The sequence below is a fragment of the Doryrhamphus excisus genome, chromosome 1, assembly GCF_030265055.1.
Source record: "Doryrhamphus excisus isolate RoL2022-K1 chromosome 1, RoL_Dexc_1.0, whole genome shotgun sequence".
In the NCBI taxonomy this organism is placed as follows: Eukaryota; Metazoa; Chordata; class Actinopteri; order Syngnathiformes; family Syngnathidae; genus Doryrhamphus; species Doryrhamphus excisus.
Window position 1 is genome coordinate 39,292,166 of NC_080466.1, and position 18,213 is coordinate 39,310,378.

General features: G+C 43.2%; 3 protein-coding genes across 4 annotated transcripts; all 3 read right to left on the reverse strand.

Annotated features, from left to right (window-relative positions):
* Positions 1 to 14: 14 nt before the first annotated feature.
* LOC131123597 (aminoacylase-1-like) lies at positions 15 to 7,544 on the reverse strand. The gene is made up of 15 exons (XM_058065478.1): positions 6,747 to 7,544; positions 6,122 to 6,259; positions 4,567 to 4,631; positions 3,193 to 3,297; positions 3,023 to 3,117; positions 2,779 to 2,855; positions 2,511 to 2,600; positions 1,529 to 1,585; positions 1,372 to 1,445; positions 1,241 to 1,290; positions 857 to 1,001; positions 715 to 783; positions 562 to 641; positions 434 to 494; positions 15 to 357 (listed from the first exon to the last, which is right to left on the reverse strand). The coding sequence occupies exons 2-15, from the start codon at positions 6,246 to 6,248 to the stop codon at positions 193 to 195; spliced, it is 1,260 nt and encodes a 419-aa protein (XP_057921461.1). The 5' UTR covers positions 6,249 to 6,259; positions 6,747 to 7,544; the 3' UTR covers positions 15 to 192.
* Positions 7,545 to 7,660: 116 nt separating this feature from the next.
* On the reverse strand, positions 7,661 to 11,269 carry abhd14a (abhydrolase domain containing 14A). Its single transcript, XM_058065481.1, has 5 exons — positions 10,979 to 11,269; positions 10,338 to 10,614; positions 10,145 to 10,260; positions 9,832 to 10,067; positions 7,661 to 8,925 (listed from the first exon to the last, which is right to left on the reverse strand). Exons 2-5 carry the CDS (start codon positions 10,598 to 10,600, stop codon positions 8,743 to 8,745), a joined length of 798 nt encoding a protein of 265 aa, XP_057921464.1. The 5' UTR covers positions 10,601 to 10,614; positions 10,979 to 11,269; the 3' UTR covers positions 7,661 to 8,742.
* A 172-nt stretch (positions 11,270 to 11,441) lies between these two features.
* On the reverse strand, positions 11,442 to 17,856 carry hyal2b (hyaluronidase 2b). 2 transcript variants are annotated; one of them, XM_058065477.1, is made up of 4 exons: positions 16,928 to 17,856; positions 15,300 to 15,378; positions 13,754 to 14,706; positions 11,442 to 13,545 (listed from the first exon to the last, which is right to left on the reverse strand). In XM_058065477.1, exons 3-4 carry the CDS (start codon positions 14,675 to 14,677, stop codon positions 13,066 to 13,068), a joined length of 1,404 nt encoding a protein of 467 aa, XP_057921460.1. In that variant the 5' UTR covers positions 14,678 to 14,706; positions 15,300 to 15,378; positions 16,928 to 17,856; the 3' UTR covers positions 11,442 to 13,065. The 2 variants fall into 2 exon arrangements, with proteins under 2 accessions (XP_057921460.1, XP_057921459.1); XM_058065476.1 differs by lacking the exon at positions 15,300 to 15,378.
* Positions 17,857 to 18,213: the final 357 nt, after the last annotated feature.

Sequence of the window (18,213 nt, forward strand, 5' to 3'; positions counted from 1 at the left end):
ATGACCAAAAACCGTGTGAGACAAATATCTTTATTCAACTGCAGGTGAGAAGCTGATTTCAAGAAGCGTGTGTTTCTACGAGCCGTCCTTGAAGACACGCACGCAACCAAGGTGATTGAGCTTGGAGCTATTTGTGCATACGACCTGAGAATGCTGAAAAAGGCTTGTTGCTACTTCACGCTCGGTGAGTTCCTAGGCCTCATCCGGAGACGCGGCGACGTTGGCCAGAGCCGGTATGAGCTCGGCGTACACGTCGATGCCTTTCAGGAAGACGCGCTCGTTCAGGTACTCGTTGTGGTCGTGCAGCAGGATGGGCGTCTGGTTCATCGGGGAGAAACCGATGGCCGGGATGCCCACCTAGAAAAAGAGGCGGGGCGGACAAATCCATCAAGTCAAAAAAAGGTCAAGAGAGTCAAAGTGATTAAAAACTCACGGCTCGGATGAAACGGCTGTCTGTGGCGGCTGGAAAGATCTCCTTTTCCAACGTCATGTCCCTACGGCACACATGGAGTCATAGGAGAGACGGCAAAGCAAAGGCTTGTGTTGTCGTGGGAAACTCACATTTCCCCGCAGGCTTGACTGAAGGCGCTCCACCAGGGGTCGCTCTCCTTTGTGGAGGTCATGTTCTGGTCCATGTGTTTCTGCACAAAAACAACTTTCAAGTCAACTTGCGGCGGAGGCGACGACGCACCCGAGTGGGAGCCGAGGGCCAACCTGAGCGAACTTGTACGTGACATCCTCGCCCGCCTCCTTACACCATCGCTGGATCAGCTTCTCAAACTCCTGATGGGATAGGCACAACGTCTGTATTAGTACACGCACACACACACGTGCGTAAACACACACACACACACACCTGTAGATTTACGGTAGGAGGGATCCTCAAGTCAAAGCTGACGTCCATTTCAGCCGGGATGACATTGTAGGCCACGCCCCCTTTGACCATGGTCATGTTGATAGTGGTGACATCCCCCAGAGTCAAACACTGGCTGGTATTTAGCCTGGAATTGTCAATCAAAACTACATGAGTGGGGTTGCCTACAGCCACGGCGGTTTAAGGCAATGTTTTTGGAGACATGAAGGTCGTTCATTTGGGATGTCATGCTGTCAGTGTATTGTATGGGGGGGGGGGGGGGGGGCAAGGGAATCAAACGGGGGTCCTTGCATTGTTACATTGTAAACACAATCAAACAAAAGCTCTGCAGCAGCACATCACCAAGACAATGTTTTGGGGCCCAACCTGTGTTTCTCCTTCTCTCTGAAATTCAGGAAAGAGTTGATGACGTGGCGCTGGAAGGGAGACAAAGGGACCGCCTTTACGCCGGAACGTTCCCATAAACGCAGACACGCAAAAACGCAACAGAAACTCACCAACTTCTCGGCGGCCGTGTTCTCCACAAACCTTGAGCCGTGGCCGGGACTTCCTGGGCAGTGGATGGTAATCCCTGGCGAGAGGACAGCGATTCCACATCAGCGGCCTTTTTTTGTTGTTTTTTTTTTTTTTCTCATGAGCACCGCTGATACTCACACCAGGGATTTCTTTCTCCATAAAAGACAGTGAAGGCATCGCTGGGGTTGGCCAGACCTACACAGCAAATAAAGCATACGTTCGTTTATGGCCATTCGTTCCAGAAGTGAGTAGAACCTTTTCTTCTAATTAACATGATTAGAGGGCGGCACGGTGGTCTAGTGGTTAGCGCACAGATCTCACAGCTAGGAGACCAGGGTTCAATTCCACCCTCTGCCATCTCTGTGTGGAGTTTGCATGTTCTCCCCGTGCATGCGTGGGTTTTCTCCGGGTACTCCGGTTTCCTCCCACATTCCAAAAACATGCTAGGTTAATTAGCGACTCCAAATTGTCCATAGGTATGAATGTGAGTGTGAATGGTTGTTTGTCTATATGTGCCCTGTGATTGGCTGGCCACCAGTCCAGGGTGTACCCCGCCTCTCGCCCAAAGACAGCTGGGATAGGCTCCAGCACTCCCCGCGACCCTCGTGAGGAAAAAAGCGGTAGAAAATGAATGAATGAACATGATTAGAGCCCTCTAGACTTGAAATAACAGCCCTATAGTCACCTTTACACTCCAATATGGTGGACATACCGTAATAAGAGACGTACCCATTACTGGACATTACTTCCCGGTGGCTCAATTTCATTTCACTTCCATGTTTTAACTATATGACCTTAGCGTAAATTCTACTTCCTGTGTTTACTTGATGACATCCCCAGCTGCGGGAGAAGCTGCTCTCGGCATTTACTCAACATTTTTCCTCAAAATGATGGACTCTCCGAGTGACAACGTTTTTCCAAATCCATATTTGGGAAACCCCGGAATAACTGACATCATCAGCAGGGGATGAAATACTTATCACCGCCATTGCGTGTCCATTTAAGATTGGATTTAAATGAGGCGGCAATAAAAAAAAAAAAAAAAAAGGTAACAGACCAGGTTATTTATTGACGAGTTGAAGCCTGCGTTGTCGACCCCCGCCACGGGTTAGTCATTTACCTTCATCCAAGGCGAAGCCGATGTTTAATTTCCGGAACTCTGGATGCTCCACAAACGTCTCCATGCCGTGATGACCTCCAACCTCTTCATCTGTCAAAAGACAGGAGGAGCAATTGGAGAGACGCAGCTTCAATCATCATTTGGCGTGCAAAGCGGAGAGCTGTCTTTGACCACATGATCATTTATTAACCAATGATGTCGCAGCGGTCGGTATTCATGAATAACGTCACACTTTAACTAGCACACTTGACTTTCACACCAAACTTACCAGGAACAAACACCAAGTGCACCGTGCGAAGCATTTGCCGCCCCTCGGCTTTCAGTCGTCTCACCGCCTGGATGTACCTGGAGAAAGATGGCGAGTCATGTGACTGCAGGAAGTCAATATTCCATCACAATACTATCAGCACGACTATTGTCTGTAACTGTTGTGTTCCAGCTCAAGAGGCGACATGTTCTAACCACACGAGGTTCCTGCGGTGAGGAGAGTCATAAAGGCACTTTATACCCACTGTATTGTCACACATTTCATGTCCTGTGATCCGCGGCCATAAATGTTGCCGTCCGCGTCTTTGAAAGCACTGAAGGCATCGTATTTCCAGTGTTCCTGGAGAGAGAATGGGATCGATCGTTCACATCCGGATTGTTGGGAAAAAAACAGGACATGTAGTATCGTGTGTACCTGGAAAACGGGAACCACGTCGGTGTGGGAGTTGAGTAAAACGGATTTCAAGTTGGGGTCGGTGCCGTGCCAGGTCATGATGGACACGACACGGCCCGGACAGACCTGACAAAAACAGGAGCAACAGCATGATATTCACATTCACTGCTTTGTTTGAAACTAGCTAGCATGTGACTACCATCAGGACAAGTAAAAGGGGGCGGGAGCCACCTGGCGTGGCCCAGCAAGGTGCACTGTAATCGGGCACGCGTGCTGAGCGGCCGCTGTGATGCCATGGAGGTCTCTGGCAAAGTTTTCAAAAGTGGTGGCGTCGGCATTTCAGGTGGCTAAGAAGCCGTTTTGTGTGCTCTATGAGTTTTGCATTAGCATGCAAAATGTCTCCCGAGGAAATTTTAATGTTTTGAGAGGTTACAAGAGGCCATTAACGTCACAGGCAGGAGAAAAAGGAGCACTTGATTTGCTCACTTGTACAGTATGGGTAATCGTGCGTTATAGAAGCGTTTTTTTTTTTTTTTAAGATGGGTTATGGGAGGTATTTTTAAAATTAGCACCCTCAAACTCTGGCATTTTATGCCATTTTTTGATGCTTCTGGGGTCCCTGTTGTGTGTGTGTGAGGTTTCCCCTGTTTTTTTTTTTAACCAGAAAAGTTCATTAGAAGCAAGTTGAAAAAAATGATAAAAAAACGACAATTTTTTTGTCAAAAATTAGCGCCCTCAAACTCTGGCATTTTATGCAATTTTGGATGCTTCTGGGACCCCTGTTGAGTGTGTGTGAGGTTTTTCCTGTTTTTTTTTTACCAGAAAAGTGCATGTAGAAAAAAATGAAAAAAACGACATACTAACCCCTTACGTTTTTTGTCAAAAATCAGCGCCCTCAAACTCTGGCATTTTTTTGCCATTTTTGGATGCTTCTGGGGCCCCTGTTGAGTGTGTGTGAGGTTTGCTGTGTTTTTTTTTTATCTAGCAGGTACTGTAATATTTACTGCTGGTTTTAAGGATCTGACGCAAAAACACTGCTAGAAGATTGACACGAAAATGACACTAGCACGGTGCTATTTTTGAGAACCTACTGCTAAAACGCTGGTCAAAGATCTTCTATATGACAGACCAGAACTGGTATTTGAAAGGACCGATTGTATAAACACTAATCCAAGATCCTTTATATGACAAGAATGTTGTTATTTTTAACTTGTGGGCAAGTCTTGATGCCATTTATGGGCCAGTTATGGGCCCACAGGCTGCCAGATACCTTGCCCTGCTCCACAGCCACGACAAAAGAAACGCAGGCTGGAATGTGCCGTATTGTGATCCGTCCGATGGTCAAGCTTTCATGCTGGTACATGGACGATTGGGTGTCGCATGAGAGAAACACACCTCAATCTTCTTCATGGGCAGGGCCAGCTCCTCTGCAGTTCTGTCCAGGAATCTCAGAGCGGCGTCTGAAAACGAGTGGTCACATGATGGTCTTTGGCGTTTTATACATCGGAAATGTCAAAAGCTGACATAGCAGCAGTGTTGTTCAGTGTTGACATATGAAATATGACTAGTGCACCATTTTAATTGGTACATTGGTACACCACACCGACGGTACACGTTGATATATTTTATTTATGATATATATGATATATCATATTTATCTTCTCCATCCAGAAGGCTGATACCAGTGTGGCATGGCTTTATCGTTCCCTAACAGTGCCAGCATAAACGAGGAAAAAGTGCTTATTAGTCCATGTTTAAAACAATAAATCAAGCTTCACACACCCTGAGAGTGGACGTCCGCTTAACCATTTTTAAAGGCCACAAACGGGGTCAACAAAGCAGTCATTTTGCCCTCCACGGCATGGTTTATAGGTAACTAAAAAGACCTCAAAGTCCACCTGCCAACAAAGGAATGCAAGCCATAAATCCCAATCATAAAATAATCAAGGACGACACAATTCAGTACAAATAAGAAATAGGTAGAAATAATTATAAAAACAAAACAACATATGCAACCATGAGGGCGGCTTATTTGGAACTGCTATATTTTGGTCCTACTTTTTTTTTTCTTTCTTTTTCTTTTTTCTTTTTTTTTTTTTTTATTTTGGCCCGCTCTAAGGTACCGAAACACAAGTGTATTCGGGGTCATATTATATCTGGCCCAATACTTTGACTGACACTAAGACAGTATTCCTGTAAGTATTCCTGTAAGACTAGGGGGCTTTTTTCAGCCAGCAGTTCATTTGCTGCTGACACTAAAATGCATACATTATTAAACATGACACTATTAACTTTTTTTTGTCAAATAAAGTGCAAAGATAAGATGTCAACATGTTCTTCAAATAGCTTAACATATGCTACACACAAAAGGTTAGCGATGGTGGGCTCAAAAAGCTAAAACTAGTAGTAACAGGTACATTGATGATAACATAGCAACATGGAACAGTGTGTGTTCAAGCTAGTTGCTCGCCTGCTAGTAGCCAGGTGTCACTACGCCAGTAATGCAGTTCTTGGGCGTAAAATGTTCATAAGAATAATAACAAAAATGTGTAATATGCAGATCACATGACGGAAATGGAGCCATGTTGGCTTTTGTATCTTTAGAAGGCACAAAATAGAGAATGTGTGTTCATGTCTCACATAAGGATTGTGAATGATGGACAGAGAAGTTCACCTGTAAAGATTATAGATTATATGTTATATATTATATGTTAGCTTCATCCTGCAACTTCACCCAAAAGGTGAAGGTTTGGACACCCCTGCTGGGAAACTACAATAATAAAATGTAACATTGTTCATTTAATAGTAAATGTCACAACTGAACATGTTGACTTTGTGACACCTTGTCTACAGCTAGTGTTTGCCCAAATAAAATGAGTATGATAATAATAATAATGTCTTAATAGTTTACTTGAATATTTCCCCACATGAACCTGTGTGTTTTGCCTACCATAGTCTGGCTGCGGGTGAACCGTCCTGATGCGGAGGTACTCTCGAAACAGGCTGACAGAGGGGTCCTCTCCTTCGGGTGACATTCGCGCACCTCCAACGCCCGAGCCCTCTTTGTCAGGTAGCATGTTGAGGTCACCTGATGACACACACACACACACACAATGTTCAAACCAAGGATGCTAAATGAATAGGACTGTCAACTGTCAACACTGAAATGAATGGAACAGAGTGTAGCTAGCTATGCAGCTTAAACTAATCAACCAGAGAAACAAATATTGTGTGGTTTTCCACAACCAGTGTTATAACTCAACAACATTTTAGTACACATGTCTTTAGGAAACATGACAACTCTGGTCTTTTGGACTTACTGGTCTTACTGGCAAAACTAAAGGCTGGTCAGTGTCAGCAGAATACATGTTTTCTGCTCACCATCATGGCGGCCAAACCCAAACAGGGCATACTACGGAAGTGCAAAGATTATATCATTAGGTGGAAACTACCAGATACAGTACTAAGCTAAAGCTACTAAACAAGCTAGCTGTGTCAACGACTGAATAAAGCGGCTCGAGTTTTACGATTCGGCGCTCTTCCTTGCTTGTTTCCAAGCAAACACAAATACTCACCGCGTAGTCTTGGCTGTCGTCTGTCACCACCGCCGCCGACGACGACGACGAGCTGAGCTCAAAGGTGGTCTTCGCTCGGGTTCAACACAGGTAAAGACAGCCTCACGTTTACTTTGCGTCACGTGTTGCCCCTCGCAGCGCCATTATAACACCCAGCAGGTTTCAGATTACGCGTCAGTTCTTTCAACACATTTACCGTAATAGCTCAAATACTTGTACTTTCAATACGGTAAATAATGATGAAGCCGACTGTACTCTTGCTGGGGTTTCAGGTTTGCATCACGTGACCAAGAGGTGGTCCTGGTGTTGAGCGCGAGCTACCACCACATACACACACACATTTTGGAAGTGAAAGTGAACGGTGCATGTCGCTGAAATGACTTCCTTCAATTGTATGAATATAAATGGTGTGATGCATGAATACATAAAAGTTTAAATCAAGACGATGGAAAAGCAGCGAAAGCTTATATCAGCGTCAGACTTCATGAAAATAATATTAATTCGCCTTCTTACACCCAATCAGTGTGCATGAATACATTCTTGTATATGTCAAAACTAAGTAGCTAGCTAGCAAGCTAGCTAACAAGCAAGCCCCACTTCCAAACCCTCCATGGAGCGTCGCTGGACATTCTTCCAGGTTTTCCAGTCCCTAACTTTGATTTTAGAATAAATAGAGCTTCTTGTTGCTCAATGTAAACTGGAGCGTGTTTACACTGCTCCATTCCACCAGAGTCACAGCTGGTTAGCAAACGCCGAAAGAGTGGCTTCTAGGTGTTTCCGTTTTTCCCAGTTATGATGAATTATTTTACCAACAGCTGACTTTGTGAGGCGGGGTTAATAACCGGATGTGACGTTGAAAACAGACACAAAAAGCAGCACTTACGTTCCGCTTCTTTAAAATAAAATTGTACGAGTGACGGTGAATGAACACTTTAAAAACATCTGACATGACAATACATACTTTAACTATACATTATGTTTGTATACATACATACATTAGAGTACATCTGAAATATTATCCCAATGACAGATATACATTATTTTGAAATGGACTCCAAGGGAGGAAGTACAATCATTAAACTTCAGTTGGTGTGATATTTTCACTTTCAAAAAACAAATACACAAGAAAATATCAGAATTTAAATTCTTCATTAATGTGTACACACAGGTCCAACACAGTGTTGCCCTTGCTTGACGCTTCCTGTGAAAATGTCTGTGCTGACAGCAGCAGAATGAGTAGTCAGTACTAGTTAGACAGTACTGTTGGAGTGTAAAATATTAATCCGGGCCCTTGGCAACAACATTACCTTCAGGCCCTGCATGGTCAGGAATGCCAGCACTATCGTCACCACTGCAAATGTCAACATTGTCTCTCATTTAAAAAAATAATTACACATCATTATGACTAGCAGATATCACATGTTACTTTATTATCATATAAATAAACATGTTTTTTTCATGTAGATAATACTGTAGTTGTTGCACGGTGGACGAGTGGTCAGTATGTTGACCACACAGTCAAGAGACAGAGACGACTAGGGTCTATGTCCAGTCCAGGATGTACCCCGCCCCTCGCCTCAAGTCAGCTGGGGTAGACCCTCATGAGAATAAGCGGCATAGAAAATGGACGGATGGATAAGACAGTACTTCCTTCCCATGTTGCATAGAGTGAGCTTTGCTGCCTTTCAGCTGGAATGGCAATTTACCAGAAGCCCCCCCACCCCCCCAAACCCCACCCACACACATGCACGTGGGACTGCTACATTTACAACCTCCATGTCACCTACAAAGACAGCAACACTGATAACAAATGTAATGCTTTTTTGTTGTTTTTGCATGCAGAGACATGACAGAAATCTCACAAGTGGAGGCTTATTGCACACATGATGAAGACGAATAAATAACAATAATAATAAAGTATGCCCAATCTGGTTTTCATGAGCTGTTTTGCACTGGGAAGCCTTCCAGGCAAACTGCATCTTTTTCTCACTTCATCTCACTTGAGCTTGCCGAGGAAGTCGATGAGTCCTTGGTGAAAGGCTCCAGGTTTGTCCATGTAGCACGCGTGGCGAGCTCCTTCCAGCTTGAGCACGGAGTGACGCGGCAGCTGGGCCAGGTTCTTGTGAGACTGGGCGCCGAGGTTCGTGTCCAGGGCCCCAAATACAATCAGCGTGGGTGTCTGGGGTCGGGGAAAAAATGTAAATATTCTGGCTAATGTTTAACCATAAACACCCAACACCTAAAGGGTGACTCAAGAGGTTCTCCTGGTTAAAATACACCTAATGCATGCATCATACATCATGCATAATACACAGATACATGATGTACATTTGTCTCCTAATATTCCATTTTTACAATTTTATACCCGTGAAAACACAACTTCATTCACAAAAAAGTATGCAGTTCTTTACTTCTAGAATGCTTTGATTTAATATGAATTTTAGTCTTTTAAAAAATTCACATAATATGTATTTTTCTACAATTCTATCACTTGGTTTTTAATGTTTAAAAATACAACTTCTTTGAGATTTTGAGTTTATTCTTGTAATTCTATGACTTAGTAAAACTTAATAAAATATAATAGAAATGTTTCTCTAGACTTGTTGGCTTTGTTGAATGAATATAGATTAAATTTGCAAAATATTATTCATTGTTAGATCACATCTAATATTTTTCCAGTCTTTGGGAAAATTACATTTTTGGTCTATTGGTTTTTTTTTCCTATTGAGTTTTTCATGATAATTTTTCTTTCAAACAAGATAAAGAAATAATTTTAAAATAAAAATAATAAAAAAATATTAAATATCAATAAATATATATATATATATATATATAAATAAATATTAAATAAAATATTAAATAGTTCATTTTTGATAACAGTTTTATAAATAAAATAAGGTAAAAAAAAGTATAAATATGGAATATTTTTCCTGCAATTTTGGGGAAGTTTTAATTACATCCATACATATAATAAAAATATAGCTCCATCATTAATACCTTTCTGCAAGTGTCCCTCATCAAAAGGCACATGTGCCTAATAATAATAATTATGAATAATAATAAATTAATAATAATAATTCCTTACCTGAACATCGTGGTACTGCTGTGGCGTGTAACTGCGAGTGCCGACTGGCGCTATGGGAACAAAGCCGTGTAGCTGTGCAGCGTTCTTCATGAGGAAAGGGATGGAGTAGTGTCCACTCATGGAAGGACTCACCAGCACCGCCGACCTCACGCCCAAAGACTCCATGAACCTGGAGATCAGGTCCACTCGGTTCTGCTCATTCTTCAGCGCCACTGAGTCGGGAGAATGACCGTAGCCTGTTGCAACAGTTGTGACATTTACCAAATATTGTTTAAATATATAAATCAGTGAAATGTGTTCCAGTGAGCTGTACCTGGCAGGTCCAAGGCTAAAGCCTGGTATCCAGAGGTTGCGAGGAGGGCCATGGTGCCAAGCTCTTCCCAGGTTTTAGAGGTAAAAGCCTGGCCATGCAGAAGCACCACTTGCAACCTGCAGTCACATACCAGGTCTTTACATGTCATGATCATGCAACACGTCAGACTTCACAGACGTTCACTTCCGGTCACCTGGGCAGTATCTGACGTCCAGCTGAGTCAACGGGTAGAGCCTCTCGAAAGAAAAGCGGAGGGTCCCCGGGAAGCTGCCCGGTCCGAACGGACACGTTGGTGTTGGGAAGCGGAGGGGGTGATGTGGCCAGGAGGCCCGGTCTGTGCGCGCTCCGGGACGGTTCCTTGGTGCCGTGACGAATGGACGGCAGCAGCAGGTACAGCAGTACCGTGGCCAGCAACACCACGCCCAGAAACACCAGACGATTCCGCAGGAAATTCATTTACTCAACAGCAACTGCAGAAAAGAGTCATATTGACAGCTGCGTCGAATATTTTGGTTACATTTCATACCCAAACTAGACAAGGCAGATGAGGAAGGAAAGCTCTCAATATGATGCAGTGCAGTTGTGCACCCCTGTAAACAGCAACGTCAATAATTCTCATAATATTAAGTAGTGACTGGATGTATTTTTGACTGCTTTAATACGATAATACAACATTAAAATCGACGTCACACAGAGATAAACTTCCTAAACCAGTCAAACTAGTCAATCCGCACCGAGAATTTATGCTAACAGTAGCCAGACATGCTAAGACAGCGCTGCTGCTGTTATTTGCGAGGATGGAAATAAGTTACAAGAATCAGATTATCAACATACCGTAACAGAGAAGACACCGAAGGACGAGTTCACAGTGACAAATATTACGTTTTCTTCATAGCCATCTCTTCTTTTTTTCGTGTCTGCTCCTTCTTGGACGAGAAGCGTAGGCTCTGACGTCGGCTAGCTTCACTGTTACGCTATGCTGACAGCGGCGAGGATAAACGGTTCCGTTAGCATGCCGACATTCAATGCTGTCACAAACGACTCGTTTCGTGGCGAGCACATTGACGTTAAGAAGAAAAGTCTGCTCTAACAGACCCGAACAAACCAGTAGACCCGTAGTGGCTCTACTGGTTTTGGAAACGTGAATTTCTCTTGGAGATAAAGGTAAGGAATACTTAATGTGGAAACCGTTGTTGTTTGTCGGACTGATTTACGAGATGCACATAACAAACCGCCAGACACTGACGTCATTTCCCTTGAATAATACCTCCTCGGTAATACGCACGTTTAATACTATATAGCCTCGATGTTTATTTTTTTAATTGTTTTATTTTTCTTTACGTTATTAAATGTATTCTAATCTTACGATACTTTAAAGATGTCTGATGTAGCGAACTTTAATGCTAATATGTTGATGCAGAACAACAAACTTTTTACAGTGGTGTACCCCTTCAGACATTTGACCTGAGGCCATGTAGCCCCTACCCGTGCACACTTGAAAAACATAAACCTTTTTTTAAAATCTCCATTAACGTGAAATATTCATCATAATTCATTTGGTTCATTTTATAGTAATTCTGGGTTGAAAAATGACATTAGCATCACTGATAAAATAGATAAATCATCATCCTACATATCTTGTATTCCACTCTTATGCAGGACTGAAAAGGTAGAATATATGTCATAGCTGAGAAAAAAAATGGCAATATATTGTCATTAATTTACACTGCAATGCACATTTGAGCAGTAAGTCCAAACATAAATTCAAATGATCTTTAATGTAAAAAAAAAAAAGTACCTGATGAGAGAATATAAAACATGTCATCAAACACCAGCAGAGAGAAAAGTAATGACATATGCCCGTATCTGTACCCAGTACAAACGTCATGTGACTGAAAACGGCGTTAAAGTGCACAGTGTCATGAAGTTGGCCGCATAGTAAACATTCTACTGTGTGGTGGCCTCTACAAACATCTTGTTAGCCAAACACCCTTTTTGCCTGCTGGCTTATCGAATAAATACCATACGCAACCTACTGTATACATAAATGACCCGGATAGCGACCAATAATGACATAGAAATCTTATCTATCGTTGTACTGCATATGGTGATGCCGCATCACAGTTGCTTTAGCAGGAACTCTGACATAAATGAAATGATGATGCAATTTTAAGTCTTACAACCAGATGTTGGTGCATTTAAAATGATGGATGTACGGAGATATACAAAAATACGGAGCACATGATGTGTTTTTGGATTTCCAATGATCCATTCTTTTGATTTCCTTTCCCAGCTCTATATGGAAGAACTTGATGATCATATTTTGCCCCTGAATAAATTTTTCTGATTAAAAAAAAAAAAAAAGTGAAAGGCAGACAGGCTTTTATAAAACACTGTTATGCAACTGAAGGCTGTGCTATAATAGAACATCCATTAGGGAAGGTGCGTGTAAACCATCAGGAAGAAGGCAGGTTCAGTCATGAGCTGGAGAAACATTAGCACAGACTGCAATACAAATCTCATAAAAAAAAAAAAACATACACTATTTTGGTTTTCTTGATGCGACTGGATTAAATTCCATAGCCAGATGGATGATTTGTGATCATTTTATCATCTTTTGGTATAATATAACCTAAAAATGACAATGTTTGACACACTTGTATCCAGCATATAACACAATTTAAAGTAGAAAAGCTCCAGTTGGTAAGCAATAAAATAAAATATGCTGAAGTGGAGGCCAGCATGAAGCTTTTTTGATTCGATTTGAACACTTGGAGATGTTCAGAAGCAGCTTTAGGGTAAGCAGCATGGGATCTGCAGCACTATCTTCTTTGATCATGGTTTTATGCCAAACAACCAAACTATTCTTGTTCGGTTGTTGCTTGGCACCGGCGGTGAATATTTTGGATCTCTTCATTTCCTCAGTGTAGCAGCGTGAGGAGCCCTAGCGGGAGTAAGACGCAAAGCGGCCAGGCTCCCAGAACAGAGGAGGCTCTATTCTGCCCCGCCTCTCTCTGAGCGCAGGCCTCCCCCCGGTACCCGCTGTAGCACTGGCACTGGAAGCGTTGGCGCCAAGCCGCCAGTTCGGCCTCGCCAAGCTCGCCGCTCACTTTCAGTCGGCCGTTCTGGCGGCCGATGCTGTGCGTGGACGGGCTGAGGTGAAGGTACGCATCGGCGTCGTCCGCCCGCTTGCGCTTGCAGCGCCCGTGGAGGTGGCAGAGCGCACGGCTGCACCGCTCCGCCGCCGTGGACACGTTGAGCAGGTAGTGGCCCAGCGGCCCGCTGAGGTAGCCTTTCAGGGCCGAGCAGCCGCTGTCGCTGGAGTAGGATGAGTCCCCCCAGAAGATAACGCCCGCCGCTCCCAACGCCACGCTCTCGCCGATGGTGGACACCAGGTCTGTCTGGAAAACACACGTCAGCTCTGGGAGCCTTACCTGGACCAGCACAACTAGCAAAAACTACATCTTTTACTTTTTCTTTAGATTTTTGAAGAAGGTAAAATTTGAAAAGGGCAAAATGGAAACACATGCTAACCATTTTTAGGAATGGAATATGTTCCCACTGCTTTCAACAAGACACATTGAGGGCAAATTACAACTTCCGACTAACCTCAGTGAGGAGGGTCATCTCGTTGATGTACGTGGGTCGGGTGTAGACAAAAACGGGGCGTGCTAATCCATCGCCGACAGATGCCAGGCGCATGGCCTCCTTCACCCGGTTGCGCACAAAGAGGCGGCCATATTGGGTGGAGCCCAGCACAGATCCCATATATATGGACGGATAGAGCGCCGTGCACTCCATCCACAGCCAGTTGAGCTGGTCGTTGCGGGCCGTCTCCAGCGCGGGGCAGCGACCCGTGTAGTTCTTCAACCCGTTCCTGTAGTCGTGGTTGTAGCAATCCGGAAACAAGTAGAAGCCCCACAGATTATTGGGCCGCAGGCTCTTTGCCAGTTTCAGAGTCTCCAGCATGAATTTCCGTGCCGACAGCTCAAATTCCTGCTGGGCCACCTTTGTAGCTCGCTCCTGGGTCCATGTCGGGTTCTTCTTCAGCACCATCTCCCGGGATTTGCTCCGATAGATGTCTTTGGAGTCCCAATTCCTGATCCACAATGGCCGCCACTCTTCCCAGTCGATGACAGCCAAACCTTTTGCGGCCGGGTCACGTATGTATCTCTCCACGTCTTCCGGCATCTTCTCATAGTGTTGCGTGAGGCTGGCAAGCTGCGGGAGGCCACCGTGGACCGCGGTGCCGTCCCGCTCGTAGTACGGGTACAAGCCCAAGCGCTCCTTGTAGAAGATGGTGAGGTTCTGCCGGGTGAAGCCCTCGTTGGGCGAGGCCACCATGTGAAACTGCTCCAAAGGTAAAGTGACTCCGTGGCGCGGGGCGCAGTCCTGAGTAGGTGCGTTCCAAACGAGAAGAAGCGGCGTCTGGGAGTATAAAGGCCATCTTGTTTGCTTTGCATGTGTGACACACACACTTGACAGTGTCGTTATCGCGGTTAGAATAAAGCAGTGCAGCCAGGCAGCCTCCATGGCCAACGCTCACCTTTGCTCCTCTGACTCTGCCGGAAAGCAACATAAGCATTATGCAACCAATCAGAGTCAGTCTGCCCCTTTAGGGCGGCGTCACGCCACCAAAGCGCCACGCCTGGGCCACATACTGTACGTTATCAACTAAGGACACCAGTGACACAGCAGTAAGTAGTTTGCAACCTGATTAGAGCCCCCTAGACATGAAATAACAACCCTATAGTCACATTTACACTACCATACTGTACGTTATCAACTAAGGACACCAGTGACGCAGCAGTAAGTAGTTTGTAACATGATTAGAGCCCCCTAGACATGAAATAACAACCCTATAGTCACATTTACACTCCCATACTGTACGTTATCAACTAAGGACACCAGTGACACAGAAGTAAGTAGTTTGTAACATGATTAGAGCCTCCTAGACATGAAATAACAACCCTATAGTCACATTTACACTCCCATACTGTACGTTATCAACTAAGGACACCAGTGACACAGCAGTAAGTAGTTTGTAACATGATTAGAGCCCCCTAGACATTAAATAACAACCCTATAGTCACATTTACACTCCTCTTAGCCACTATAGTAGACATAAGAAGAGGAAATAGGATGTAAATAAGACCTGTGCTAGAAGAGCTGAGTGGCGGATGGACAGGAAGTGCCGTCCGGGGTTCAGAGTTGGTGTATTCATGCGCTATGGACTAAAATTAAAGCATTATTAGAGTCCTGTAGACATGACAAAACACGACTATAATCACAATTATACTATTTTTATTTACAACATATTGCGCAACTGCAGGGTCTTGAGACACATGCTAACTCGCAAACTAGAGAGCGAGCGACCTAAACGGTAGCCTTCAAGTTATTTCCTTTAAACTTAAATAGCCAAAAACTTACCACTTCCACACGGATAGGGAGGATAACTATTAACAGTTATTTAACCTTTAACATGAACATTAATCAAACGTAATAATTTTTTCTGGGTACATGATACCATACAGCATCCATATCAAACTAACATTAAACTTTCATATCAAGGCGGGGGCCTCAAACTAGTGTCCTGCGGGCCACATTTGGCCCGCGGGCCGCGTGTTTGAGACCCCTGTTCTAAATGGTTGAATTTTTGAAAGAGAATTAGCAAAAATGTCATTTATAGTAGATGGCGTCAGCCATGACGAGCTAGCTCTCGTTGCGCAGTAACTTTTGATGAGCACCCCCCCCCCCCCCCCCTCAAATTGAAGGTAGTGTTGATCATTAAAATCACCTCCTTTAGTGACGAGCTAGAAAGAAAACTGGAGTGTCTCGGCCCTCCATGACATGAGTTTGACACCCCTGCATCTTTTAGAAAAGAAAAGAAACTTACAGTATCACAGGGACACTGTGAACATCCAGCAGCAACACAACATTTTCACAAGACTTATTTGGATGAAAAATATACTGAGCCAAATCGACAAACTTACCTCGAGAAGCGTTTGTTTACTTTGCTTTTGCTAAGAGGGTTCACCCCGATGACGTCACTTCCGGAAATTAGGCTGAGGTGCGAGCTACTTTATCATGGCTGGTGCCATTAAAATATAATTTTTGCTTATTTAACAAACTTTTAAAACTTGAACAATGTAGAAGATAATTACAAACAATACATAACATTTTACTCAGAGTTGATGAAGCATGTCAGGGACCCTTTAAGATTCTAGTAGAATCAACACAGTAATATCAATAAAACGGTTATAAATTAATAATATTGTCAGAATAAACTTACCACACTTACCACATTCTTGCACTACTACTTTACTACTTGAAAATAAGCTGTTTACATGCAAAGAGTATAAAATACCGAACTCACCTTTGCTCACATCAATAAAACAATACAGCCCTTACACAACAACTCCACTTTTCTTTCCAGATCAATAAGGGCTACTTCTTCTTTTTTTTTTTTTTTTTTTTAAAGCTGTAGTTGTGATAAAGTAACAGAAATACTGATATCAATGACATTAGTGACACTTTTTCCGGGCAGTTTTTCTCACAGAAGCACCACTTTAAACTGTCAGTGAACGCATCATATGCATTTGAAGTTGAGAAAAGGTAAAACAGTAAAAGTTCGATTAAAAACAGCTTAAAATGAGGATGTATTTGAAAGCATATATATTATATATGTCAGAGACATTAGTGTACATGAACGGACCAGATGTGCTGAGTTAGCTCAAAGTGAGGGTTCCTCGTTTCTGACCCTGTTCAGTTGCTTCTACTCACCGTCTGATAAATGACTTTTCCACGGTCCTGCCATGAGACAAACAGCCATCATACTTTTTTTTTCAGTCCATGTTGGCCGTTATTTAAACATTTCCTCTCGCTAAGCAGAGACCGCAGCAGGAGAAACTGACCAGAGGAACAACGTCTTTCATTTACAGAGACAGCATTCGGCAGTCTCAACTGGAGGGGGAAAGGGGGTCTTATTAGAAATTATACCACCATTTCACGCTTTTATGGACCATAAAACTTCGTGTATAACATGTTAAATATAATATTTTAAAGAGGGGCATTTTTTTGATGCACATGTAGCACAAATCAGACCTAAAGTCGATATTACGATACACGAATCACCCCTAAGGACACATCGAATAGTATGGTCCTCAGGGGCTGCTGAGTATTTGATTCCGAATATCTAACTTCCGGTGACGGAAAATAATTGTTCCTACTTACTAAACGCCAACATGTTTTTTTTTTTGTTTAAATCAAATGCTTAAAATAATTGCAATTTACAAATACCGACCCTGGTCTATCACTTTATTTGACAATATGTCATTTTTCAGCTCATTATGGATGTCGTTTGCATAATAATGAAAACATGAATCTTACCAGCTGCCTGATCGGAGGAGGAAAAGGTCTTCAGAGTTCCTTCCACCTGTGGCTCATATTTAAATATCCAGTAGACTCCACCTCCAGTTCATAATATTTGTACAAAACCTCCTCGCACCATGCATGGAATTAGGACTATTCTCATTCATACTTCATAGTATTGTACCAAACTTAAGCATGTCATACATCATCTTATTAAAAAATGTGTAGACATTGCACAAAATTCCCATTAAAGTTTTTACAGCTACTACTCATGGCTTTGCAGCATTGAGGAGATAATCCCCTTCAAGTAATTGTTGTGTTCGTGTGAGGACACGTTGCCAGAGGTAGAATGCCTCAAATACAAATAACTGAGAATGATTTTTGAATAAGCAATAAAAGAGGGGTTGGAGTTTGGCACAGCTCTCTTCATCTCTTTATCCTTTAAAGAGAACAATATCGGGGAGCTTTGCACGAGGCATTTTCCCATGGAGACGACGCTAATGACCTTTCCTGTTCTTTTCCTCTCCATGACACGCACGCACAATCCTACTCTGATGGAAATATCTGGACGTTGCAATTTCCTTTGCAGAGGGATCCATTATGTAATCATCAGAGGAGACGAGCAAGATTCCGTGTTGACAAACTGATGTTCGAGTAACAGTTTAAATGTTTGGCATTGAGTTTTTTTGTCGTCCTCA

What these genes read in the sequence shown, in the direction of transcription:
- LOC131123597 (XM_058065478.1), bottom strand. Translation starts at nt 6,248, where the DNA reads ATGCTACCTGACAAAGAGGGCTCGGGCGTTGGAGGTGCGCGAATGTCA. An exon ending in TGCCCATGAAGAAGATTGAG is followed by an intron (nt 3,298 to 4,566) that starts GTGTGTTTCTCT and finishes TGTTTTTGTCAG; the next exon opens with GTCTGTCCGGGCCGTGTCGT. An exon ending in ACACGGCCGCCGAGAAGTTG is followed by an intron (nt 1,291 to 1,371) that starts GTGAGTTTCTGT and finishes TCTCCCTTCCAG; the next exon opens with CGCCACGTCATCAACTCTTT.
- hyal2b (XM_058065476.1), bottom strand. Translation starts at nt 14,677, where the DNA reads ATGGAGGCTGCCTGGCTGCACTGCTTTATTCTAACCGCGATAACGACA. An exon ending in AGATGACCCTCCTCACTGAG is followed by an intron (nt 13,546 to 13,753) that starts GTTAGTCGGAAG and finishes TGTGTTTTCCAG; the next exon opens with ACAGACCTGGTGTCCACCAT.
- abhd14a (XM_058065481.1), bottom strand. Translation starts at nt 10,600, where the DNA reads ATGAATTTCCTGCGGAATCGTCTGGTGTTTCTGGGCGTGGTGTTGCTG. An exon ending in GGACGTCAGATACTGCCCAG is followed by an intron (nt 10,261 to 10,337) that starts GTGACCGGAAGT and finishes ATGTGACTGCAG; the next exon opens with GTTGCAAGTGGTGCTTCTGC. An exon ending in AGCAGTACCACGATGTTCAG is followed by an intron (nt 8,926 to 9,831) that starts GTAAGGAATTAT and finishes CCCCGACCCCAG; the next exon opens with ACACCCACGCTGATTGTATT.